This window comes from Dama dama, chromosome 24 (genome assembly GCF_033118175.1).
Source record: "Dama dama isolate Ldn47 chromosome 24, ASM3311817v1, whole genome shotgun sequence".
Classification (NCBI taxonomy): Eukaryota; Metazoa; Chordata; class Mammalia; order Artiodactyla; family Cervidae; genus Dama; species Dama dama.
Window position 1 is genome coordinate 51,405,787 of NC_083704.1, and position 25,957 is coordinate 51,431,743.

Genomic DNA, 25,957 nt, shown 5'->3' on the forward strand with positions numbered 1-25,957 from the left:
TTTTCTTGCTTTCCCCCACCATCTTGATCTGATCCTTGATTGTATGTTTCTTTCTTTCTTTTTTTTTTTTTTAATGCTATGACACTAATGTATTTAATTCAGTGATTTTCAACAGGGTGGTATAAAACATCCAAAAGATCTGAGTTTCGTTTTTTTTTTAACTTTTTATTTTGTATCGGGGTATAGCTGATTAATGATGTTGTCATAGTTTCGGGTGAACAGTGAAGGGACTCAGCCATCCATATGCATGTATCCATTCTCCCCCAGAACCCTCCTCCCATTGGGTTGTATGTGTTCTGATAAGAAGTTGCAGGCACTCTTAAATTTATTCCTCTGTACATATGTTTTCACAGTGGGCTGGCTCCTTTGATGATCTTCTGGGATTTCAGCAGTTTGATATACCTTAGGTGTGTTTCTCGTTCTATTAATCTTGCTTGGGATGTTCTAAGGTTCTTGAATCTGTGATAATTTTGTCTAGTATTAATTGTTGGAAGTCTAAGCAATTATCTCTTCAGATATCTTTTCTCCCCTGTGCTCCCTCTGTCCTTCTCCCTCCCCGCCTCTCCCCGCCTCCTCTTTTTCCCTTAATCCCTCTCCTCCGGCTTGGACTCCAGTTGTGTATACTTTAGATGGTTTGGTCTCATCTCATAGCTCTCAGCTGTTCTGTTCTATTCTTTCACTCTTTCTTCTGTTTGTATTTCCATTGGATGATTTTTACTAACCTGATGTTCAGTTTCACTTGTTTCTCTGACATTTCCAGTCAAATTACTTATCTCTGGTAATTTTTTTATTATTTGTAGCAGTTGGGCCTTTTTTTATTGTCAACTTTTTGCTGAAATTGCCTATCTGTTCAACATGTCCACCTTTTCAGCTAAATCTTTCAAAACTTTAAACTTTGTTACTTTGAGGTCTGTGATAGTTGTAACATCTTGGATGGGTCACCCCCTTGATTTACTTCTGTTCACTACTTTTCTCTTTATAATGAGTATGCAGGACCTTTCTTACACATGCATGACCTTGTGTGTAACAGGATAATAGAGACTGGAGGGTGAGCAGTGTCTTTACGTAGGAAAGGGCATGCCTTTTATTCTGTCAGGTCATTAGTGTGAGTGTTGAAGTCAGCCCAGTTGGGAGTTGAGCAGTGGGCCGCTGCTGCCTTGTGCTAGCATGAGGCCTGAAACACTGGAAGGTTCTTCCTGCTTCAGATTTAGTTTCTAGGAGGCCCTGCTGGTCTCCTGTGCTTGCAGGAATGGGGTGGGGGTGGGGGGTTTGGAATCTTTCTCTCTCCACTCTCTTCTTAGCCTGCTTCCCGCAATAGGCAGCTGGGGACTTGGCGCAGGATTGTAGAAGAGGTGGGGGAGTTCTCAGGGTTTATTGAGCGTTTCCAGTTCTCCGATCCGGCCTCAGTCCTGGGCAGGCCTTGTGTGCCTGGGTTGATCAGAGGTCCTGTGTCAGCGCAGGTTCTGACGGATGTCGTGGCTCTTCTCCCCGTGTGCGCTGAGCATGCTGGAATTGAGGTGAACATTGTTGGGGAAGGACCTTCCAGAAGTTACTGACGTTTGTTAAAACTCTGGTGCTGGACAGAGTGATCTTTGAAGATTGTGGCTCTGACCCCATCCCCTGCTGCAAACCCTTCTTCTGTACTCTGGGGCCCTCAGGTCAAAGGCTGTAAACTGTAGTCTCCAGCCTCTCACCTTGACCTTCATTTGGTTATTTATATAAGTCTTGTCTGTCTCCCAGGTCCCAGACCATCAGTTTTGAGGGCAGATGTCTTGTTCTCTGGGTATTCCTAGAGAGGACCACATGGTGCCTGGCATGTGGTAGGGCCTCAGCGACTTTCTCCATGTCTTGAGTGGATGAGGAGTCAGGGCAAACATGGAAGGTCCTCAAGCCCCTGCTTTCCAGCAGGTACAGTCCTGCCCCCACCTCCAGGTTCATAGACGGATGTCAGGGAAGCCTTTCTGGGGACCACCCCCCCCCCCCCTCCCGCCCCGCAGGTGGAGAGGAGCCTCCTGTGCCCCCAGCCCTGGGCTTGTCACTTCTGGCGCTTATCCTGCAGGACTGATATTCCTGCTTGTGTTCTCTCCTCCTGGTTCCCCAGGAACGGCACCCAGGCCTGTCGCACCCAGCGTCAGGCGGGCACCGGTTCTGTACGTGCATGCTGAGTTAAACTTTGCAAATCCTCTTTTTCTACTTTTAGGGCAAGTGAATCATCACATTTCCCTCGGTGGAAGTAAGAGAACTTGGGCTGGAAGCATGTGGTGCGTCCTGCGAGGCTGGCGGGGAGGATGCCTGGGCCCATGGGGAGCCCTGGGGACGCAGGGCCCCCAGGGCCTCTGCGCTCTGGCCAGCAAGCGCCCGCGGAGCCGGGGCGAATACAGCCACGTGGTGGTGGGTGCGGGCTCCGCTGGCTGCGTGCTGGCCGGCCGGCTCACGGAGGACCCTGACCAGTGCGTGCTGCTGCTGGAGGCCGGGCCCAAGGACGTGTACGCGGGGAGCAAGCGGCTCCGGTGGAAGATCCACATGCCTGCGGCCCTCGTGGCCAACCTGTGCGATGACAGGTACAACTGGTGCTACCACACCGAGCCGCAGGCGGGCCTGGACGGCCGCGTGCTGTACTGGCCGCGGGGCCGCGTCTGGGGCGGCTCGTCGTCGCTCAACGCCATGGTCTACGTGCGCGGGCACGCCGAGGACTACGAGCGCTGGCAGCGCCAGGGCGCCGCGGGCTGGGGCTACGGGCACTGCCTGCCCTACTTCCGCAGGGCGCAGGCGCACGAGCTGGGCGCCGGCAGGTACCGCGGCGGCGACGGGCCCCTGCGCGTGTCCCGGGGCAAGAGCGGCCATCCGCTGCACCGCGCGTTCCTGGAGGCGGCACAGCAGGCCGGCTACCCCCTCACCGAGGACATGAACGGCTTCCAACAAGAGGGCTTCGGCTGGATGGACATGACCATCCACGAAGGTAGGTGCGAGCCTCCTGATTCCCTATCTCCCAGGTTCCTCCTTTAAAAACGAGAAGCTGTTCTATCACAGCCCCATCCCTCCGGCCCCCGCCCCGCACCCGGTCGTGGTCGGTAAGTGTGGACAGACTGGGGCTGGTTTGAGGTGGAGAGGATGTGACAGATTGCACCGGCGAGAGCCCACAGGATACCACTCAAAGCCAGTGAGAAGTGACTGGGAGGTGGCGACACCTTAGGCATCCTCTGGTCGCATTTGATGTGGATAATCAAGAGTCAGCTCTCCGGCCACATAGCCCCAGGTTTCAGAGCCTTACACAAGGGTATACTGAGGCACTGAGCAGTGACTGGCCTTGCTGGCAGCAGGGCGGAGACACAGCCAGGTTGGACCCAGTACTCATCATCAGCCTTTCCTGGCCTCTGTCATCCTCTCAAGGATGAGAGGATGCCCACCTGCATCCAGGGGCCCCAGGTTGATGTGGATTTCAGTTGCACAGAGCATCTGGGTCTCAGTCTTCCTTTGAAGACAGAGCTTACAGGGTCAGGGGAAGGGCAAACTGGCTCTTAATCCTGTCGTTAGCTACCTCCCCCTGTATGACCGGTAACCAGGGAACTCGCGTGGGCTTGACTGATCTCCTTGCTCTGTCCTGCAGGCAAGCGATGGAGCACGGCCTGCGCGTACCTGCACCCAGCACTGAGCCGCCCCAACCTCACAGCCGAGACCCAGACGTTTGTGAGCAGGGTTCTATTTGAAGGCACCCGTGCAGTGGGTGTGGAGTACATCAAGAACGGCCAGAGCCACAGGGTGAGTGAATTACCACCAGGCCTGAGCAGCTCACTTGGCCGGGAGGGAGTGGGCAGTGACCCTGAGGTCACCGTCAGTGTGGCTGGGCAGGAGTCATGTTCTTGTCTCCGTCAACATGGTGATAAGGAGTGAGCGGCTGGTAGCAACAGCCTGAGAGACTGTCCCCAGGCCTGGCAGGAGGCAGTGGCCTGTTAGAAGGGAGGGAGCCCCAGTCTGGCCACCGGCTGGTGATGTTCTGGCATGAGCACCCTCCTGAACCTGCCTGCTACTGCCTTCCACACTTGTCCAGAAATTGATATGTTTATGTTAGAGGCTTTAAAAACCATAATGGGCTTCCCTAGTGGCTCAGACGGTAAAGAATCTGCCTGCAATGAAGGAGACCCGGGTTTGATCCCTGGGTCAGGAAGATCCCCTAGAGTAGGAAAAGGCAACCCACTCCAGTATTCTTGGCCTGGAAATTCCATGGACAGAGGAGCCTGGAGGGCTACAGTCCATGAGGTCACAAAGAGTCGGACATGACTGAGCAACTTTCAGCTCAGGTAAGGACTATATCTGTGATCACACTCCGTATCTCTGCACTGTGCTGTGTTCCACTTAGCAGCGTGTGAGGATTGTCCTGCATCCCATGTGAAGATCTGGCTCACCACAGGCTTTATTTTAAACTGCTCGTTTGAGTGCTTGCTTCCTTTATCTCATTTAAGCACTACAGTCCTTATTTCAGGACCATCATTACTTTCTGGCTGTGGCAGAAAATATCAGAATATTTATGCTCACACCCACCCTGCACCCTGTACCTGCACCCACCCTTCCCCTAGTGGCACCCTGAGCATCCGCTTCCTCCCTCTGGGCCTTGAGCAGGATCCCCAAGCGGTCCTGCCAAGGCCACGTTCTCAGGGTGCTGACGGGCTCTCCTGGAAGGGAAGCATGACCTGCATGACCCCCTGCCTCTTCCAGGCTTATGCCAGCAAGGAGGTGATTCTAAGTGGAGGTGCCATCAACTCTCCGCAGCTGCTCATGCTGTCGGGCGTGGGCAATGCCGACGACCTCAGGAAACTGGGCATCCCGGTGGTGTGCCACCTTCCTGGTGAGCCCCCTTCCCCGCTGCGCCCCAGAGGTGTCTCTGCTAAATCAAACTGCTTATTTATGAGAGGGCTGGAGGCTTTATTGTGAGAGGCCTGTGAAAGTGCTGGTCCATGGCAGTGAACTGCCAGCGTCCCCTTGAGCTTGGATGGGCTCAGCATGATGGGCCTGCTTCCCTCCTTCCCCAGCCAGGGGCAGCTGACTGAGCAGCGCCCGCTACAGGCCTGGGGGGAGGACTGCTTGGCAGGAAGGCACCTGGGTGGTTACAGGTGGTACCCTGGGAGCGAGGGGCAGGGGCAGGCAGCTCTGGCAGCGGCTGGGAGTGCGGGAATGGGATTCCTGGGAATGAGCAGGAGCTGGCCTGGAACATAAGTGGATGAAGGAGGAAAGTTTTCAAAACCAGGGGGATGTTGAGAGGCCAGCCAAGCAAGCCCCTTTGGGAGACATCTTCCTAACCATCCCCTCTGGTTTCAGGAGTTGGCCAGAACCTCCAAGACCACCTGGAGATATATATCCAGCAGGCATGCACCCGCCCTATCACCCTCCACTCTGCACAGAAGCCCCTGAGGAAGGCCTGGATCGGCCTGGAGTGGCTCTGGAAGTTCACAGGTGGGTGTGCTCATCCATGACTTTGGGAGAGATGGTCTGTGGGCAGCACAGCCTCCCTCTTGACATACCTAGCACAGGCTGTGGCTCCAGGTTTCTGATTCAAAGTGGAACTGTGCCATTCATGTCAGCTCTGTGAGCCTCAGTTTTCCCATCTGCAAAACGGGGATACACAGTTCCTGCGTGGAAGGCTGGTGTGAGGACCAGATGCCACACACAGGACTTGCCCAAGGTGAGTCTCTGCAAGGGCTGGTGCTGCTCCTCCTGACGACTGGACGGGGATGGACTCGTCCTGGACACGGTCGGGGCCCAGGGGCCAGGAGAAAGGGCACTTGATGCTGGACTACAGAATCAGCTTCATCTCTCGGCATTTTCCATTTGGTTTCTAGCTGAAGTCTTACTCATTTGCTCAGCACGCATTCCTCACGCCCTTCTGTTCTGAGCTACGTGGTGAGAAGTGCTAATAAGGAAGGTTTTCTTAGGGAGTTTACGCTCTAGTGGAGACAATGGGCGGAAACTAAACATGCTAAGCTTTAAGTACATTGAAGGAATAATCAGGATGTTAAACTAGAGATTGGTGGCGTGGGGCCTGTTAGTCAGAAAGAATACATGCAGAGGCCCTGGGGACAGGCGTTTGGTTGTTTGAAGAACAAATGTGTTGGCCAGGGAGACTGCAGCGCTGTGAGGAGGCCGCGGCGCAGGTCTTGCAGGGCCTTCCCAGGCCCCCGAGTGGGCTCTCAGAGATGAGTTGTCTGAGGAGACAAACGTGCTGACACAGCAAAAGACTTTATTGGGAAGGGGCCCCTGGGGTGAAGAGCAGCCGGGGAAGGGAACCCATGAGAACGAACCCACGAGAACTGCTCTGCTACATGGCTCACAGTCTCGGGTTTTAAGGTGAGGAGTTAGTTTCTGGGTTGTCTCCAGCTGGTCGTCTTGCTTGGCTGATAATCTGACTCATGGTCCTTCCTGGCGACGTGCGCGTCTCTCAGCCAGAATGGATTCCATTGTGAGAGATTCGGGGAGGTTGATCGTCTCCTCCCTCTTTTGGCCCCGTCCACATTCTCCCAGGAGGTATGTTAACTCTACCGTTGAGACTTCTCATTTGATGTGAATGCCTCTGAAATTATGAAAATTACTAATATTACTGCAGTTAGTATTTGACGTTCTATATTGCATCTGAGTTGTCAGAATATCATCATGGTATTCCAGGTAGACCTAGGAAATGTTGTGGGAAGAAGGTTATATTTACACCTACAAATATCATTACACAGTAAAGTTTTGCTTCATGTTGAGTGTATATCCTGAGAACAGTGAGAATCAATACACAGAATCTCCCATAATAGCGAATACTGCTGCTACAGATAATATATAGTGGAAGTGTACAATTACGTAATATGTATCATGAAGAACAGTGTGTAGTGATGAGTTAGCTAGGGCAATACCTGTTAATCCGCCTATTGTAAAAAGAAAAATGAAGCCTAGGGCTCATTATTATTGCCGGAGATCATTTGATATTACCTCCATGAAGGATTGCTAGTCAACTACATACTTTTACTCCTGTGGGAACAGCAATAATTATAGTGGCTGATGTAAAATATACTTGTGTGTCAACATCTATACTGCTGGAACATATGGTGAGCTCATACAATGACTCCTAAGAATCCAATTGATATTATGGCTCATGCTATACCCCTATATCCCAAAGGCTCTTCTTTCCTGAATAATATGTTACAATATGCAAGATTATTCCAAATGCAGGTAAAATCAGAATATAAACTTCAAGGTGTCCAAAGAATCAGAATAGGTGTTGATATACTATTGGCTCACCTCCTTCCTGCCTAGTGAAAAAAAGATTGTGTTTAGGGTTTTGTCTGTTAATAACATGGTAATCCTAGCTGCTAATACAGGTAATGCTAATAGTAGCAATGAGATGGTTGGATACCATCACCAACTCAAGTTTGAGCAAATTCTGGGACAAAGTGAAGGACAGAGAAGCCTGGTGCACTGCAGTTCATGGGATTGCAAAGAGTCGGACATGACTTAGTGACTAAACAATAACCATAGCAACAATATAGCTATAATTAAAACTGGTCACACAAAATAATGGTGGAATATAGTGGGTGGTTTTATGTTTATAATGGTAGTAAAATTAAAAGTACCCAAAATTGAGGAAATACCCTCTCGATGTAGGGACAAGATGGTAGGGTCTACTGAAGCTCCGGTGTGAGCCATGTTTCCAGCTAAGGGTGGAGATACAGTTGAGTCTGTACTGGCATTGGCTTCAACTATTGATGATGATGCAAGGAGAAGTAGGAAGGAGGGTGGGAGTAATCGGAAGCTTCTATTATCTATACAGGGAAAGGCTGTGTTGGGTGCCCCAGTCATTAGTGGCTCTAGTTAGTGCCCAAAGCCTCCAACTGCAGTACTCATATCTATAAAGAAAATTATTACAAATGTCTGGGCTGTTAAAACTGCATTGTAAATCTGATCATCTCCAAGCAGTGTTCCAGGTTGGCCTAATTCAGCACAAATTAACAAGTCCCAAGCACCAAACAGTAAGTATAACTTACCAGTATTTTTATGGCCAATTAAGAACAGTCAGTGGTTTATGAACATAAGATACAATGGCTGAGTAAGCATTAGACTGTATGTCTAAAGATGGGGTGGAGTCCTCTTTTTGCCTAGTTCTGTGATGAATTTTGCTTATTGAATTGCAGATTCAAAGAACACAGCTTCAATTCTGTTGGGGCTTCTGCCCCCCCCCCCTTTTTTTAAATTTCCTGGCAGCAGGAGAAGTAGGGAGAAGTAGATTGAAGCCAGTTGACTAGGGTATTTACTTGTTAACTAAAAGTTTTGTGGGAAGTGTAATCTCACCAATCCACTAAGGATTTAGCTTAATTAAAGTGTTTGATTTGCATTCAGCTGATGTAGGATAGAGACTTGCAGTCTTCATTGAGCAGGAATTAAGTAAATTATACTTGCTTAGCGCTTTGAAGGCTCCTGGTTTGTATAACTTCAATTCCTAGCCCATTTCTGAAAGGATTGGTGTAAGGGGTAAGATTGTTGTGGATAATATGATTACTGTTGGTAGGAAAGTTGTTTTGTAAAATCAAATTGTCATTTTATTTTTATATTATTTATGGAGGGAAATATAGTGCTGTAGAATATGTGAGTTGTGTGTAGAAGTACAGGTTGAATAACTGTGATAGCTATTAGTATGGGTAAAATAATACTGTTGTTGTTACTTCTTGAATGATTATTCATTTTGGCATGATAGTGGTGGAAGATCTATTGATAATGGTGTGATGAGAATGGAGGTTGTAATAATGGGTATTTTATGTGTGTGATAGTGTCGTGGTGAGCTGAGCTGTAAATGAATAGTACGAATATGGTAAGTGTTATTATAAAGTATGGGTTTAGGATTGTTATAGTTGGGTTATGCATTATAATGGGTCTTACCCTATATGTGAGCAGTTGATGAGTAAGCTGTAATTTTTCGTAGTTGGGTTTGGTTTAGTCCACCTCATCCTCCAATTACAATAAGCAGTATAGATATGATAATACTGGGTTTAGGCTGAGACATGGTGAGATTTGGGAGTAATACTGACAAGGATGCAAGTTTTTGTCACGCTAATAAGATTAAGCTTGCTGTTAATGAGATACCTTATGTAACTTCAGGTACGCAGAAGTGGAATGGAGATAGTCTTAGTTTTTATTTTCCTATTTGCAGCTTTCTTTATAGGTAACTGACACATAAGGTTTAAGTTTAAGGTGTACAACATGATATACATATACACTAGAAAATGATTATCACAATAAGGTTAGTTAACACATCACCTCACATAATTATCCTTTGTGTGTGCTTATGTGTGTGTGTGCATGCATTGAGAGCATTTAAGATTTACTCTGTTAGTAACAGTATTGTCACCTGTAGTCACCCTGCTGTATGTTATATCCCCAGAACTTACTCATTTGATAACTGGAAGTTTGTAGTCTTTGACCAGCATCTCCTCATATTCTCTCACCCTGTAGCTGCTGGCAACCACCATTGTACTATTTCTATGAGTTCAACTTTCTTAGATTCCATGTAGATGTGATATACAGTATTTGTCTTTCTCTGATTTCTTTCACTTATCACAGTGCCCTCAAGATCCATCCACATTGTCACAAATGGCAGGATTCCTTCTTTCTCGTGACTGAACACCATTTCACTGGATATATACACACCACAGTTTCTTTGTCCATTACTCCCTCAGTGGACGTTTTGGTTGTTTCCATCCCTTGGCTCTTGTGAATGGTGCAGCAGTGGACATGGGAGCACAGGTATCTCTTTGAGATCCCACTGTCATCTTTTTCAGATGGAGACCCAGAAGTGGGGTTGTTGGGTCATATATAGCGTAGTTCTCTTTTTAATTTTTTGAGGAACCTCCATACTGTTTTCCATAGTGACTATATCAACTTATAATCCTGCCAACAGTGCAAGAGGGTTCCCTTTGCTCTGCATCCTCACCACTACTTCTTATCTCTCGTCTTTTTGATGATAGCCATTCTAACTGGTGTGAAATGGTTCAGCAGGCCTTTTTTGCTAATATACATCCCTCTTTAAAGAAAAAAAAACAACTTCCCCTTTTCTATTGGAGTATAGCCATTAACAATGTTGTGATACTTTCAGGTGAATAGCAAAAGGACTCAGCCACATACATACATGCATCCATTCTCCTCCAAACTCCTTTCCCATCCAGGCTGCCACATCACGTTGAGCAGAGTTCCATGTGCTATACAGTAGGTTCTTGTTGTAGGTTATCCATTTTATATATAGTAGAGTGTACATATCAATCCCATACTTCCTAAGAGATAGTCTTAGTTTTATGGTTAGAGCTATTGTTTTTACTCTAGATGCTATTGGAGTGAAGATTCTTATAATAGTTCATTAATCACAGTATAACATGTTAGTGATAACAGATGGCTATTATAAGAAATATTGATGTAGTGACTTGGGTTGGAAAATATTTAGTGGATGCTTCTATAGCTCGTGGGTTACCTTTTTTTTTTTTTTTTTATTATAGTGGGAATAATGGCTAGTATATTTACTTCAAAATTAATTCAGGTAAGTAGTCAGTGGGAGCTGGTTATTACAGTCATGCTTCCTGAGATAATGGTTGTTAGGATAATGATAAAGATAATGGGATTTTATTAGTACAGAAAGGATATAAACCAACGTTTTCAGGGTATGGGCGGGCCTGGTAGCTCACCTTACTATGGAATATAGTGTGATGTGGTAACACAGAGGATTTTGAATTTTTAAGGGTAGGTTCAATTCCTGTGATTCTAGAAATAAGATGGTTTAAACCTCTATTATGTACTCTATCAAAGTAACTCTTTTCAGACATACATCTTATGCTTGTGATGCTTGATGTTATACTAGGTACTGAGATGTATCCTATGCATAGGGCTAGCATTGGCAGTAGGAAATTTTTCCAGAGTAAGTGGATTAGTTGATCATATTGGAATCGAGGGCAGGATGCTTGAATTCATAGGAAAGACATTGTTAGTAATAAGTGTTTTGATAATAAAGTTCGTTGTGTACAGTTCTGGTAAGTAGGGGTTATGGAACAATCCCAGAAATAGGATTGTTGAGAAAATGTTTCATATTGTTGATGATAATGTTGGTGTATTTTGCTAAGAAAAATGTGGCAAATGGGCCTGCTGCATATTCTACATTGAAGCCTGATACAAGTTCAGATTTTCCTATTAAGTTGAATGAGGCTTGGTCAGTTTCTGTAAGAGTGGAAAGAAATCATATGACAGCTAAGAGTCATGATGGGAAATTTTTTTGTAGATACTTTTGTGTTGTGATGAAGGTTGAGAGAGGGTAAAAGACTCATTTCTTAAGAGGACTGATAAAAGAATAATTGCTAGTGTTACTTCTTATGAAATTGTGCTACTGCTCATAGGGCTTCTCAGATTTATGCATATTTAGAGTTGGAATCCCGTCAGATCATAAAATGGAGTATACAGCATACAGCTAGGCTTGATATTATTAATTGCAAACACAAATAATACTCCTCGATATATATTAATAAGGGGGTAGGGTATGGGTTGGGGAATTCATATGGTTAGGACTAGGGGTGCAGTGTTAAATGTGGAAATTCAGGATGTAGCTGGTCGTTGCGGTTCTTTAGTAAATAATTTGACTGCACCAGCAGAGGCCTGTAATAGGCCACCTGGTCCTACAATATTTGGTCCTTTTTGAAGTTACATATAACCTAAAATTTTTCATCCATTTAATATTAGGAATGTTACAGCTAGAGGAATGGGGATAAGTATTAAGATACTAATTATAAACATTTTGTTAAGAGAGGACTTGAACTTCTAGTTATATAAGTTTAAATTTTATGCAATTAAGCCCTGCCACCTTAACAAACCCTGGTTTCGGGTAGTATTTTTTATGTATTAATTAAATTAGGATTATACAGTAATTGGTTTTAAGGTGCTTTTTAAAGTGGGCCTTTATTTCTCTATGCTTTCATACTTGAAGTAATATATACAGGATAGATACCAACTTGGATTATTCCAGTCTGAACTCAGATCACGTAGGACTTTTTACCTTTTATAGCCCTTACACCATTGGAGTGCCCTGAGCCAGTATCGAGGTTGTAAATCCTGTTGTTTGTGTGAACTCTAGAACAGGACTGTGCTGTTATCCCTAGGGTAACGTGTTCCATTGATCAATTTTTTTGATCAGTAAGTGGATAATGTTTTGACTGGTAAGTCTAGACTGTAATTGCTCAGAAGATTTTTTTTGTTTTCTGAGGTCACTTTAATCAAAATTATCAACCCATACAAAATTTTGTTATCCCTTGGTGGTTTAGTTAGGTTTTGGGGGGTTAATCAGTTAAGCTCCACAGGATCTTATTCTGTTATTCCTGCCTCCTCGTGGGAAGGTCAGTTTCACTGAGACAGTAAAACCCTCAAGTGGCCGTTCATTCAAGTTATGTAGAAAACAAAGATGATACTACCTTTGCATGGTCAGGAAACTGGCTGTTTTAACAGTTGTCACTGGGCAGGCAGTGCCTGTAATACCAGTTAGGCTAGAAGTGATGTTTTTGCTAAGCCGGCAGAGTTTGTGTTTGCCAAGTTCCTTTCACTTTTTAAAACCTTTCCTTGAGTGCATGCCTGTGGATTAACAGTACATTTCCTTGGATTAACAGTGTGTTAGTAAATAACTTAGCCCATATCAGTGGCTCAGATGGTAAAGTGTCTGCCTGCAATGTGGGAGACCCGGGTTTGATCCCTGGGTTGGGAAGATCCCCTAGAGAAGGGAATGGGAATCCACTCCAGTATTCTTGCCCCGAGAATCCCATGGATAGAAGAGCCTGGCAGGCCCCAGTCCATGGGATTGGAAAGAGTCGGACACGACTCACTGACTAACAGACACACACTGTAAATAATTTAATGTTGAGTTATATTGTTATATACTGTTAATTATCAGTATTTTATTAGTTACTGATGTAAACTTATGCAAGGAAAAATACTTCTTGTTACTCATATTATTACCTCTGCTGGCCAATAGATTAGTCCAGTATGAATTTAGGAGTTGATTTGCTTGTGACTGGTATTAATACTAAGGTAAAGTTGTTGTTGAGCTTGAATGCTTTCTTAATTGGTGGCTGCTTTTAAACAACTGTGGCATTGTTTGTCTTTACTGTATCCATTTCTAAAAAGCTGTACCTTTTTAGGTTAACATTTAAAAATACATTAACAGTTCTGGTCTTTTTGGTAATTTTTAAAGTTGAACTGAGATTCTTTTCCTAGACAACCAGCTATCAGTAAGCTTGTTATGCTTGTCACCTCTACTTACAAATCTCCTCACGATGTTGCTACATAGATGAGTTTGTTCTAATAAACTGTTAATAAGTAGCTCATCTGGTTTCAGGGTATTTAACTTCTCTTTGTTAAATGTTTGCTAGTTAAGTCATTATGCAAAGGTACAAAGAGTAAACTTCACTTTTTGTTCCTGTAACGCTTATTTCATCATTCCCTTATGGTACTTTCTCTATAGCACCAGAGGATATTTTAAATTTCTATCTCCCATACTTTAAATAAAACATTCCTTCAACATTTAGTCTCCTTATATTAGTAGATATGGAGAAAAGGTGTTGGGCTAGATTTAGTTCAACATAGTCATAAATTATGAAATCTCCTAGGTATAAACTAGGTGCTCTATTTGAGCTATGCTTTGATTTATCTAAGCACACTTTCCAGTATGCTTCCCTTGTTATGACTTGTCTCCTCTGTTGTTATTAGTATTTGCTAGTAGATTATAGGAAGTTCTTATAACACTTAAGGAGAGTGATGGGTGGTATTTTCATGCTTCATGGCCTTATTCAGTTAAGTACTCTCTCCTTAATTTACTACTAAATCCTATGGTTTTTAAGTTTTCATAAAAACTTCTTTGTGTAATAGAGAAATAGATTCTTGAAATAGAAAATGTAGCTCATATCTTCCCACCCCATAGTACATCTTGATCTAATGTTTTTATGTATGATAATTAGGCTTAATTTTATTCCTTTTTAGGGTTTGCTGAAGAGGGTAGTATATAGGCTTAATTAGCAAGGGTTGCTGAGGTTTATCGATTATAGAATAGGCTCCTCTAGAGGAGTGGGAAGCACCACCACGTCCTTTGAGTTTTAAGCTGTTGCTAGTAATACTCTAGTGAATAATTTCATCTTGTAATTATTCGAGTTTAGGGCTAAGCATAGCAGGGTATCTAATCCCATTGTGTAGTCAGGAAATTAATTAAAGTCACCTTTGTAGTCTGTTTTTATTTTAGTTATGACTTCTTATAGCTTAGTTAAAATTTACTTTATATCACTGTTAATTTAACTATATGACTGAAGTGGCTGGCACAGGATTTACCAACCCTACTCAATATAACTTAGTTGTACTTTTGTTTATGGCTTACTTTTTATCACTGCTATTTCCTGTGGGGGTGTGGGTAAGCAAGTCTAAGTTATGAGCTACTAATATTAGTGCTTGATGCCTGCTCCCTTTAATCTTGGTGATTTAGATTCTTACTGGGGCACAGATGCTTACATGTATGTCTGGGACCAAAACTATGTGTTCATGGAGTGGGCAAATCCATCTGGGCATTTTCAGTGCCTTGCTTTAGATTTTAAGCTACATTAACAAGCTATTTTTGCATAGTGAAATTATATATATATATAGCTGTTTTATGTGGTTTCTGTTGGATTTGTTCTTAAAATTTTCATGAAAATGGTCAACAGAGCTAGGGAAATGTCTGTCTATATAGATGGCAAACATCTAGGTAGTTTACTGGTATGATTGTGGTTTATTTTCTAGGCCTATCTAATTTTGAGCATTAGGTTACTCATGTTTATTGAGTAGACAGCTAATTCTATGTATTTATATGTTTTTGCCTTGTTTTGTCAGGGTTACGTAGAGCATGGGATTTAGCGTGGGGGTGGTTAAGGGGAGTTGTTAAACAGGTCATGAACTTGTTCGGTGCCTGTACACGTGGTGTGTGTATCTAATTTCCTTATGTCCTGAACTCATTGACTGAGTGACACCTTTTGATTGATCATGTTGGTAAATAATATTCAATTAAAGTCCAGCGACAATTCATTTGACTGTGTTAAGGCCACAACTGAGTCACAGCATCCCTTAAAAAATTGAAATCACAGTTATGTGTGAGCGTGCACTGGTTAGTCCATCAAGATGTCTTATTTAAGTGGAAAGAGGTGGGCAGTTTTAGGTGAGATGTCTGATAAAGTTCACTAGTAGAAACCCCTACAAGTCATGGGCCTGGAGAGAGAAGACGGATGCCTGCCGAGCAGACTGGTGGTTTCATACAGCTGCTGACTAAGCTCGCAATCTATTGGATGTGATGTTCGTGTTGACTAAAAGTGATTTGATTTAATGTGCTATGTATGATTAGTAATATGTGCTACATACTGTCAATAAGACAATGTACATGCTTATAAACATGGGGTAAATAATGCATGTTGTAACACGTATATACATTATGTGTGTCCATATTCATGTCATAGTGCATATATGCATAGTACATAGTTTATGGTAAAAAGTGGTTATTTTAATACTCACAGGTACTTAATAATGTTATAAATGTCCCATAACAAAATTTCAGCTCTGGGTGCTGATGGTGGAGCTGGAACTTCTTCCTAGAGAATGTTATTCTCCTTTTCTGGTTTATGAGACCAGGATAATAGATACACTGAAAAGACTACTCATTTTAGGAAATTATTTTTCAGTGATGTTAGTTATTGGCATTAGTACTAGAATTAAAAAGAAATATAAAATAGATGCTAGTTGTCTGACAATAATGAAGGGGTATTCTATGGGTTGTTCTCGAATTCATGTTAGTGTTAAGAGGTCTGCTACTAGTACTCAAAAACAGGCTTTGGCTGAGAGTTTGAAATGTTACGCTGTGTTCTTTAGATGTATGGAGCATTGGGAAGAGTGCTAGAACTGAGACTGAAAGGATTAGGGCCCTTACCCCTGTTAGTTTACTGGGGATTGAAAGCAGGACTGCGATGCAGATACTGAGTACCCCTCTGGCTTGATAGGGTGTGTCGTTATCGGGGTCTCCTAGTAAGTCAGGCACTAACATTAGTAGCACTAGAACTCCTAATAAGGCCCCTAAGATGTCTTTGATTGTATAGTAGGGGTGAAGGGGGATTTTGTGTCTGATGAGATTCCTGTGGGGTTATTGGATCCTGTGTCGTGAAGGAATAGTAAGTGGACAGCTGTGAGTGCTGCAGTCATGAGTGGGAGAATAAAACGGAAAGTGAAGAATTGTCTAAGAGTCACTTTATCTACTGAAAAGCCAGCTCAGATGCTTTCAATGAGACTTGTGCTGATATACGGAATTGCTGCGAGGAGGTTAATAATAACTGTTGCCCCTCAGAACGATTTTGTTCTCAAGGTAAGATATAGCCTATAAATGCTGTGGCTATGACTGTAAATAGTAAGGTGATTCTAACAAAGTGCAGTTGCTAAAAAAGTATAGGATCCATAATAGAACCCTCATCCTACATGAAGAAACAGGCAAATAAAAAATATGGAGGCTCCATTTCCATGTAGATATTAGATAACTCACCTGTAGTCGATGTGTTGGCTAACTAACATTAACTGCTGCTGCCGCTAAGTCGCTTCAGTCATGTCAGACCCTGTGTGACCCCATGGATGGCAGCCCACCAGGCTCCCCCGTCCCTGGGATTTTCCAGGCAAGAGTACTGCAGTGGGGTGCCATTGCCTTCTCTGAAACATTAACTAGGTAAGTGATGAGCAAGTGGTTATTGTGTTTGATATGTAATGTATTGCTAGAAATAAGCCTGTTAATATGTGTAATGCTGAACAAATGCCCAGTAGTAACTGAAATTTCCATGATGAAATGTTTGATGGGGCTGGAAGAGCAATAAATACATTGTATTAATGGGTGTGATTTTCAGATGATGGTGATTAGTGTTCTTATAGTTGAATAACAATGATGATTTTTCATGTCATTGGCCATGGTTAGAGTCCATGTGAGAATAATGTTAACACATATTGTATTTTTTAAGTTCTATTTTTGTAATTTGTTTTGTGGGGTTTTCTTCAAAACCTTGACCTATTTATGGTGGACTTGGGATGGTTGTGGGATTGTGTTGCATTTTGGTGGCTCATTTTCGGATTCAGCAGTATTTTTTATTTATTTAGTGGGGATGTTGGTTGTGTTTGGTTATATGACAGCTACTGAGCAGTATCCTGTGGTTTGAGTCTCTAATATTAGGGATTGTTTTAGGTATGTTTCTTTCAGGGTTGATGATAGAGTTTTCAGTGGCATTTTATGTTTTAAGAAGTGAGAAAGTAGAGATTGTATTTAAGTTTAACAGACTAGGGGACTGAGTGATTTATGATAGAGGTGACTCTGGAGTTGTTGTGAGGAGGCTATGGGAATTGCAGTGTTGTATAGCTATAATTCTCGATTAGTAATTATTACTGGTTGGCTATTGCTTATTGGTGGTGTATTTATTACAGAGGTGACTCGTGGTGACTAAATACAGATATGCTATGGTGAGGTTAGTGAGGAACGAGAGAAAATATAGTTCTGTTAGGCCTTTTTGATACTAGTGTAGAAAATTTTAGTTGAATGAGGGAGGTGATTTGTGGTAAAATACTCTCGAGTTAGATTAAAGCTAGGAGGGATGATGCTAATATGCTTCTTCCCATATCTGGAGTTACAGTATTACCATCACTGGTCTCATATGGAACTATATATCATCACCTTATCAGAGGCTCAGTTACACATTTGGTAGTGTAGGAAAACAATTTTGTAAAACAGGCAACATAAACAACATAGCTAGCAGTGTTAGTAAGGTCGTAAGTAAAAATTTAAGAATTTCCATTAGGTGCAGCCCAGCCTGTCTCAGTTCATCTGACTTTGTCTGTCTGTTGTATACCAGCCCTTACCTTTTAGGGAAATTATATATTGGCATTGTCCACAGGGCACCCAGCCCAGTTTCCTAGAGTTACTAGGTTGGTCAACCCTAGTATGGTGTCACGGTCCCCAACATAAGGGAGCCTTTAAGTTTAAATGACCGTACCTGGTGTTAAATTCCTGTTGCAGATCACGGAGTGTCCAATGTTCATCCAAAAACAGATTACTAAAAATTAAGCTTTAGAAAGAAACTTAAAAGGAAACTCTGTAATAATTCAATTAAACTTTGCAACAATTAACATAACAGCAAGGAACTATCTGAGAAGTGAGTCTTAGTGAACACAGACCTCAATAAATAAATTAGAATTTTATATCCACAGAGGTCTCTTTCTAAAATTACCCTCATTTTTATCACATATAGCCAAATCAACATATCTTGATTTAAAATTAAGTCTGATTAATGGATTAAGATAGCCTCCCTAGGCCAGGAAAGCCACACCATGGCCTTGTCACAGATTTAGGTGAATTCCTCCCTTTTTGAGGTCCGTAGAATACCTTGATTCCTGCACCAATTAGGAGGTGGCCTTGCTAATTTGTCCGATAAAGCTGCTGGGAACCTAAGAGTTTCCAATCTCTAGAGGAATTGGCTACAGAGAAAGAAGTGTTTCAATTCTGCTTTCAAAGGTCCAATTTAGAAAACTGCTGTAAGTCATAATTAGTTTGCGGGGAAGGTGTTTTTTTTTTTTTTTTTTTTTTGGAAGACACATATTAAAATCTAGTAATGTTTCAGACAGACTTTAAATTTTGATATTTGGAAAGTTTGTCAAAAGGTTTCAAAACACTTGGTCAAATAAGGTCATACATCACTGTGAGATAATACTTACTCCTTAACCAAAGTTACAAGAGATCTCAGAAGCAAATACACAGTGTGTGGAGGAGGGGAAGGGACAAGCTGCGGGAGCAGCGCTGACATATCTACACTGTCATGAGTACAATAGCTGGCTAGCGAGAAGCAGCACAGGGGCCTCAGCTCAGAGCTCTGTGCTGACCTACAGGGGTGGGAGGGAGGGGCTGTGTGTATACTTATAGCGGATTCACTTTGTTTTACAACAGAAACCAGCAGGGCTTTGTAAAGCAATTATCCTCCAATTAAAAATTTAAAAATAAATACAAGGGGGGAAAAAAGCAAATACAGATCCCTTACCAGGTGGTGCTAGTGGTAAAGAACTCACCTGCCAATGCAGGACCCGTATGAGATACAGGTGTGATCCCTGGAAAGATGCCCTTGGAGGAGGAAATGGCAACCCACTCCAGTACTCTTTCCTGGAGCATCCCATGGACAGAGGAGCCTGGTAGGCTACAGTCCATGGAGTCGCAGAGAGTTGGACATGACCGAAGCAACTTAGCATGCAAAGGCACAAAAACTCACACAATCTGTTCTCAAAAGCAGCATTCCAAGGAAACTTTGCCCTTTTAAGAGAGAAAACCAGTCTTGTACCAACCTACTTTTAACAACAAAATTAACTTTACTTTAAACCTAGCCAATCCTGATGATCCACAAACCCTCTATTACTTTCTGTATCCACATTAGTTTGTCCTCCATTTTCTTCTTCACTGAGAAACAACCAGCTGTCAGAGTCTCTTTTCTTTTAATAAAATGCAATTCCATTCCTCATACCTTCTTCACTGACAATACACATCCTCTTTTCCTACTGTATACTGAAGTGCCACTTTTATTATTTCTATTAGCTTTAATTACACATTTAGAGAGCTGAACTCTTTAAAAACCTTAATTTCTAGTGAAAACTAAGAGGCAAGCAATTATGAATTATCTTTTACATTAGGATTCTGTAGATCAGTGAACATAAATGCTAGTGATAATTCCTAAAAACATTTGCTTTCTTACAGAGAACATGTCAGGATGACACCAAACATATTCATTAATCACCCCAAATACCTTCTCTGTTTATTAAGGTTAATAATGGATGTTTCAGTGTCTTATTTGGGGATGACTTAACTATTCAATAAATGTCCATCACTTAATTTAGAACAACTCTAAATTTCAAGCAAATTTTCAAATATCTAGAGAGATTATCCTTAAGTAGACATTCCTACAATATAATTATTCCTAAGACATTCATCCAAAAGCTCTCATCTTGCATTTAACTCACTTATAAAATTTCATCATGCCATGTTACTTTCCTTGCTGACAACTTTGTAATAGATATAATAAGATCTTATAATACCTTTATTTATACGTTGGTTTGCTGTTGCTGCTGCCAAGTTGCTTCAGTAGTGTTTGACTCTGTGCGACCCCAGACGGCAGCCCACCAGGCTCCTCTGTCCCTGGGATTCTCCAGGCAAGAACACTAGAGTGGGTTGCCATTTCCTTCTCCATACCTTGGTTTAATACAAGTCATATAACTTGATGACTCTAAAGTCATATCTATTTAAATTAACAAAGTTTAAAATCAGATATTAATCTAATACTATTCCCCAGTTCACATGAACCTGAAATTAATTCTTGCCAATTCCTTTCTGTAGTTTTGAAAATTTATATAAGTGCTTAATTTTCTTAAGACAAGTAGAGCTCATTGATGAATTAATTTTGATAATACCATCCAAACGTAAGGAGATATATATATATATACACAACCAGAGATCTCACAGGTTCATTTTCTAAACTTAATCATGAATTGGGTATTCTAAAACTCACTAATTTATGAATAATAGTTGGAGTAAGTATAGTTTAAAAGGTTCCCCACCACCCCCATCTATCTCAGGACCAAAGCCCTCAGGATCTGTTAAGGCACAGGGTGAGAAAACCAAGTTCTCCTAGAAGGAATTGTTATTTCAGGGTCAGAATTCTAAAAGATATTGTATCACGCTTGCCTTTTCTAACTGTATATGCAAAAAGAACCAGTTTTGGAATTTCCAAGAGTTTCACCTAAATAGGTTTTCTCTGGAATCTAAAGAATATTCTGGCCACAAAGTGTTACAATAAAATATCCTTCTCTTAATCACGGGCTTATAGCTAAAACCTTTTCAGTCAAGACAAATTCTCCCAAGGGGGCCCTACAATGGAACAGAACCAGAACTTCCTATTTCAGAAGGCAGAATGGCCATCACAGATCACAACACAGAACGTAAAATATAAAACACATATAGGCACGGCTGTCCTAATCAGACACTGCCTTAAATACAAGATTGAAGGTTCTCAGAAAACCTCCTACAGAGATGCAGAACTTCCAATTTGAGTTCTGACCAACAGGAACTAAGGGGTGGCCTCAGACATCTCCTGCAGGACTTGCCCCCTGGGCTTACAGAAAGGGAGGACGGGAACTCAGCCCCACCAGATACCAGATAACTCAAGGTCCCTGCCCACAGGAGGTGATCAGGCTCCAGCCCTCAGATAACTGAGGCTCTTCCACTAGACTCCTGCATCCAGGACCAGAAAAATAGGATAGGAGGAAAGGGAGAGGGAAGGGAAAACAGGCCAGTGAAGTCTCTCGTTCCTTACCTGGTCAGGAAGCTCTGGCCAGTCGTCCACATCAGGAGGAGACCAGGGACATTTAAAGGGTCCCAATGCTGGCTGCTGGGTCCAGTCCATCAGCAGGCAAGCTGATCCCTGAGGGTCCAGATGTCAGTCGTAGCAAAGAAGAGATCCTACCAGTCAATTGTTGCAGGAAGGAGGACCCCTTCTAGGGCCTGAGACCGAAACCACCTGCCTTGGCCAGGCACATGATGACCACTTGCCTCAGTTGTCTCACAACAGGAGGTCTCAATAAGGAACATGGTACTGCCACTGGAGAATAACCAGGAGGATTCAGGAGGGAGGACCTAAGAAGGAGGAGAAGACCAACCTCCCAGAATCCTTCATTCTGGAATCCATCTTGGCTGAGAGATGCAGACGCCACCAGGAAGGACCCAGAGTCAGACTATGCGCCAAGCAAAATGATTGGCCAGAGACAACCCCAAAACTAACCCCATGACCAGAAAACCTGGGACTGCGAGCCACGTGGCAGAGCAGTTCTCCTGGGTCCCCTCACCCCACTGCTCTCCAGCCGGGGTTGGGAGGTGTGGTCCTTCCCAATGCAGTCTTCTGTTCTGTCAGTATGTGTGTCTCCTCTGACGATTCACTTCCAAGAGTTAGATAAGAGCCTACTATTGGGCCTTGGAAGGGGCCCTTCCTGGAACAGTGGGAGATTGGATGGAGGAGGGACTTGACCTTGATCCTGGTCTGTGTGTGATGGGCAGGCTGCAGGAGGCAGGCTGGGCACCAGCCACCACCACTTAGGTGATGAAGGCTTGGATGGAGGTTGGGGTGTGGGGGTCGTGCCGAGAAGGTGGACTGAAGTTGATTTTGGAGCCGAAGATGGAGACTTTCTAACAGATGTGGTGGGGGATGATGGGGAAGAGGATTTTCTGACTTTTGACTTGCAGTGAGAGTAGTGTAGTGTAGTTGGGGGTGGGGGCTGGGGTAGGTTTGGGACGCCCATGTGACATCAAGTCCCACAGTTGGCAGTGGTGGGGTTGGCAGGGGGGCAAAGCTGAAGCCCCTCGGCATGGAGCTGATACTGAAAGCCATAGTGCTGGGTGGGCCCACCTGGCGAAAAGAGGAAGGCTGAGGACGTGGGGCCAGGTACTGGAACACAGGCCAGAAGAGGAAGGGGGACTGCCCTCGGGAGGGGAGTCTGGCCCACCTGCCGTCCCAGGACTGCTCTTCTGCCTCATCGTTGTCTTCTGATCCTCAGGGTATGGAGCCACGGCCCATCTGGAAACGGGGGGGTTCATCCGGAGCCAGCCTGGGGTCCCCCATCCGGACATCCAGTTCCACTTCCTGCCGTCCCAGGTGATCGACCATGGGCGGGTCCCCCCACAGCAGGAGGCTTACCAGGTGGGCAGGCGGTCTCCCCATCGCAGCAGGGCCTTCGGGGTGGGGGGCCTCCAGCTGCTCAGCATCTGAGGGGAGAGAAGGGGGGGGCATCAGAGGTAGAGTGAGACAGGCTGCACATGGGGCACAGCAAAGCTTGGGCTACTGGCTCTGGGTGCTGAGTACTAGAAATGGACAGAGAGGACAGCTCTGCCCAGGCAATGCCAGCCCTGAACATTTCGAACAATCAGGTATAAAGCCAGGAAGCAGGAGTGATCGACTGAGGTGGCTTGATGCCTTGTTGAGGGGTGGGGGGCAGGGGAGAGGTTAAGATGCAGGTAGATGCCAAAATGCATCTGCTCTTAATTGACTTTGGATGTCTAGTCCCACCTCACAGGAAACCAGGGCATCTCTAAATGACTACCTTGGGGGTTGACTGTGGTCACCGCTTCCTCTGGGCTCTTCCAGGTGCATGTGGGGACCATGCGGGGCACGAGCGTGGGCTGGCTCAAACTGAGAAGTGCCAACCCCCACGACCACCCTGTGATCCAGCCCAACTACCTGTCAACAGGTAATTCCCCAGCCACTTTTGCTTCACCCAGACCTGAGCTTGTTGGGTCACTGATAGGTTGAATGAATGAATGCCTTTGTGGGGTTCATATTTGCCCCGAAATCTTAGCCTTGGAGCCTACGTTTTGAGCCACGGTCACATTCTGTCCTCCATCCACCCCCTTATCCTGGGCTGTAAAGCTGCACTTGCGGTGCTGCTGTGCCCTGGGTCACCGGAAGTGGCCCCGGGACGGCACTCGACACAGATTTGCAGCTTTCAGAACAGTCTACCAAGAGATACACGGAGCTCTGGCTGTGTACAGATAGCTCACAGAGCATTTTTCCTACTGTTCCTGGGAGCTTCTTCTAAAAGCATGGACCTGTCTCTCTCTGCACAGCCAAAATGCCGCCCCTACGCGGCAGGTTTTGCCCAAGGATACTCACAGGGCACTCACAGCCATGCTGTGGCAGAGGCAGGGCATGCAGTCTTTATCTCCATTTTGCAGATGAGAAATTCAAATCCCTGATTGAAATGAAGGTCCTCAGCCAGGCTGTGTCCCTCTAGGAGGCTGTCTGGGCTCCGTGGACTCTGCTAGGTTATGCTGTTACTGCTGCTGGGTAGGTGACAGGTAGCATGGTGGCTTGGACCTCCACGTCCTTGAACTGTGTCCCCTTGGGCAGCTTCTTGAGTCTCTCCAAGTGGAGAGTCTTCTAGCAGGGCCAGCATGGTAAGAGGAAATATCTCATCTGTTTCTTCTCCTCAACAGAAACTGACATTAAAGACTTCCGTCTCTGTGTGAGGCTGACCCGAGAGATTTTTGCACAGAAAGCCCTGGCACCATTCCGGGGAAAGGAGCTCCAGCCGGGAAGCCATGTCCAGTCGGATGCAGAAATAGACGCCTTCGTCCGGGCGAAGGCAGACAGTGCCTACCACCCCTCGTGCACCTGCAAGATGGGCCAGCCCTCCGACCCCACGGCAGTGGTGGACCCCCAGACCAGGGTGCTCGGGGTGGAAAACCTCAGGGTGGTCGACGCCTCCATCATGCCCAGCGTGGTCAGTGGTAACCTGAATGCCCCCACTATCATGATCGCAGAGAAGGCAGCCGACATCATCCAGGGGCGGCCGGCGCTCTGGGACGAGGATGTTCCAGTCTATAAGCCCAGGACCCTGGCCACCCAGCGCTGAGGTCGGCCCTGCCTGCAAAGGCTCAGCATAGCCCTTGCTCCACATGGACTTCCCTGAACCTGTCTAGAATGTGACAGTCCAGTGGCCGAGACTTGGATAATCTCCTAAGAAATGAGACCAGTACTGGTCAGTGAACTGGCTTCTTTCTTACCAACATGTCCTCACAGGCCTTCTGGGACCCCTTCTCCCTGCCTCCTGGCAGGACAGCAAAGGGGAAGGGAGGCTGGAGGAGAATGGGCAACTCCTGCCAGGTCCTTGTCTTGTGCCCCGCAGTGCTCTCCAGCCCAGGGTCCTGCCGCCTTCCAGGGTCCAGGTGGGGCTTGGGGACAGTGGGTCCTTCCCAGGCTCTATCTGGAGGCAAGTTGGTCCAGGAGCAGGGAGCTTGCACAGAGCCCGGGGCATCCTCCCCGTCTGGCCGAAAGCTGCACCGGGGGCCTGGAGTGAGGGAGCGTGGAGCTCAGCTGGGATGTGTGACAAGCCTCCGACATGCCTGGGTAGAGGGAAAGCTGCCTGCTGGAAGAAACAGGCTTCTTCTTTCTCTGCTGCTTCCTGACTTCACCCCCAGAGGGAGACAGGAACTGGTGTTCAGCTGGGTCCCTCCAAGGGGCTTGTAGCCCACCTCTATAATGCTCTGGTTCTTACTAACACCATCAGCCTGAGGCCAGAATTCTGGACCTTGCTTCAGGACTCAGGAGTCTGCAGGGCCTCTTTACTACCTTGGGTTTTAGGATTTAGCATTTTTAAAGATCTTCCTGTTGCCAGGAAACCTAGAAACCCAGAGCAGACCTGTACCCCAGCCTGCTCTGCACAAAGCCTGGGGAGACGGGGACTGAGCAGCAGCCACGGCTGGCTAATTCTCATTCTCCAGATGTCCCCAGCAACAGACCAGGCGGGAGCCAGGCTGACGGATAAAGCAGTCAAATAGAGCTATGATCCTCATCCTGCGGGGCGGGGGCGGGGGGGGGGGGGGGGAAATGCAATTGATTTAAAGACAAATGAATTGGTGAAGATTTGAGCTTGGGGGGGAAGACAAAGTAACATTTAAAACAGATCTCTGATCTTTAAACTTCTTCTAATTCAATAAGGCAACCCCATAACTTACTTTTGAACTGAGATGCATTATCCAGACTGTTGTTACAAGGTAATGAACATGTGGATACGTTTTGGATTGATTTTTCTGACTATATCCAGAAGCCCCTGCCTGGCAGGAAGAAAGGCTACTCCCATTTGGAAACCTGCCCCGCTGGACCCAGAATCAAAGGGAAGGAAGATGGAACATTCCAGGCTTCACCCTAGATCACAAGGGATTGAAGTGCCTTGGAGGCCCCACAGTTGAGAAAGATTTCTACAAAGGTGGAAAGAAGAAAGCCATCTCACCAGCCTGCCTTTAAAAATGTTTGAGTAAAATCTTAATTGATCTTACCTGTGTGTTTATTTTCTGTTC

At 44.9% G+C, this 25,957-nt stretch overlaps 1 protein-coding gene and 1 long non-coding RNA gene across 8 annotated transcripts in view; one reads left to right on the forward strand and one right to left on the reverse strand.

The window, feature by feature from the left end:
* CHDH (choline dehydrogenase) overlaps positions 1–25,957 on the forward strand; it is a 91,736-nt gene that overhangs the window by 63,809 nt on the left and 1,970 nt on the right. For 3 of the 6 annotated variants that reach the window (XM_061128348.1, XM_061128349.1, XM_061128351.1), the window contains 7 exons: positions 2,201–2,959; positions 3,608–3,759; positions 4,714–4,843; positions 5,314–5,448; positions 22,660–22,802; positions 23,247–23,349; positions 24,095–25,952. In XM_061128348.1, coding sequence (XP_060984331.1) covers positions 2,257–2,959; positions 3,608–3,759; positions 4,714–4,843; positions 5,314–5,448; positions 22,660–22,802; positions 23,247–23,349; positions 24,095–24,513 — 1,785 coding nt within the window. In that variant the 5' untranslated portion in view covers positions 2,201–2,256 and the 3' untranslated portion in view covers positions 24,514–25,952. Of the gene's footprint in view, positions 1–388; positions 408–2,200; positions 2,960–3,607; positions 3,760–4,713; positions 4,844–5,313; positions 5,449–22,659; positions 22,803–23,246; positions 23,350–24,094; positions 25,954–25,957 lie in introns of those variants that run through there. The other 3 variants (XM_061128352.1, XR_009690360.1, XM_061128353.1) reach the window with 3 other exon arrangements.
* Positions 6,150–24,141, reverse strand: LOC133045835 (uncharacterized). Of its 2 annotated transcripts, none has more exons than XR_009690363.1 (3): positions 23,772–24,141; positions 21,426–22,867; positions 6,150–6,562 (listed from the first exon to the last, which is right to left on the reverse strand). It is a non-coding gene; the product is annotated as an uncharacterized LOC133045835 (long non-coding RNA). The 2 variants fall into 2 exon arrangements; XR_009690362.1 differs by lacking the exon at positions 6,150–6,562 and having other exon boundaries at positions 19,276–21,745; positions 22,609–22,867.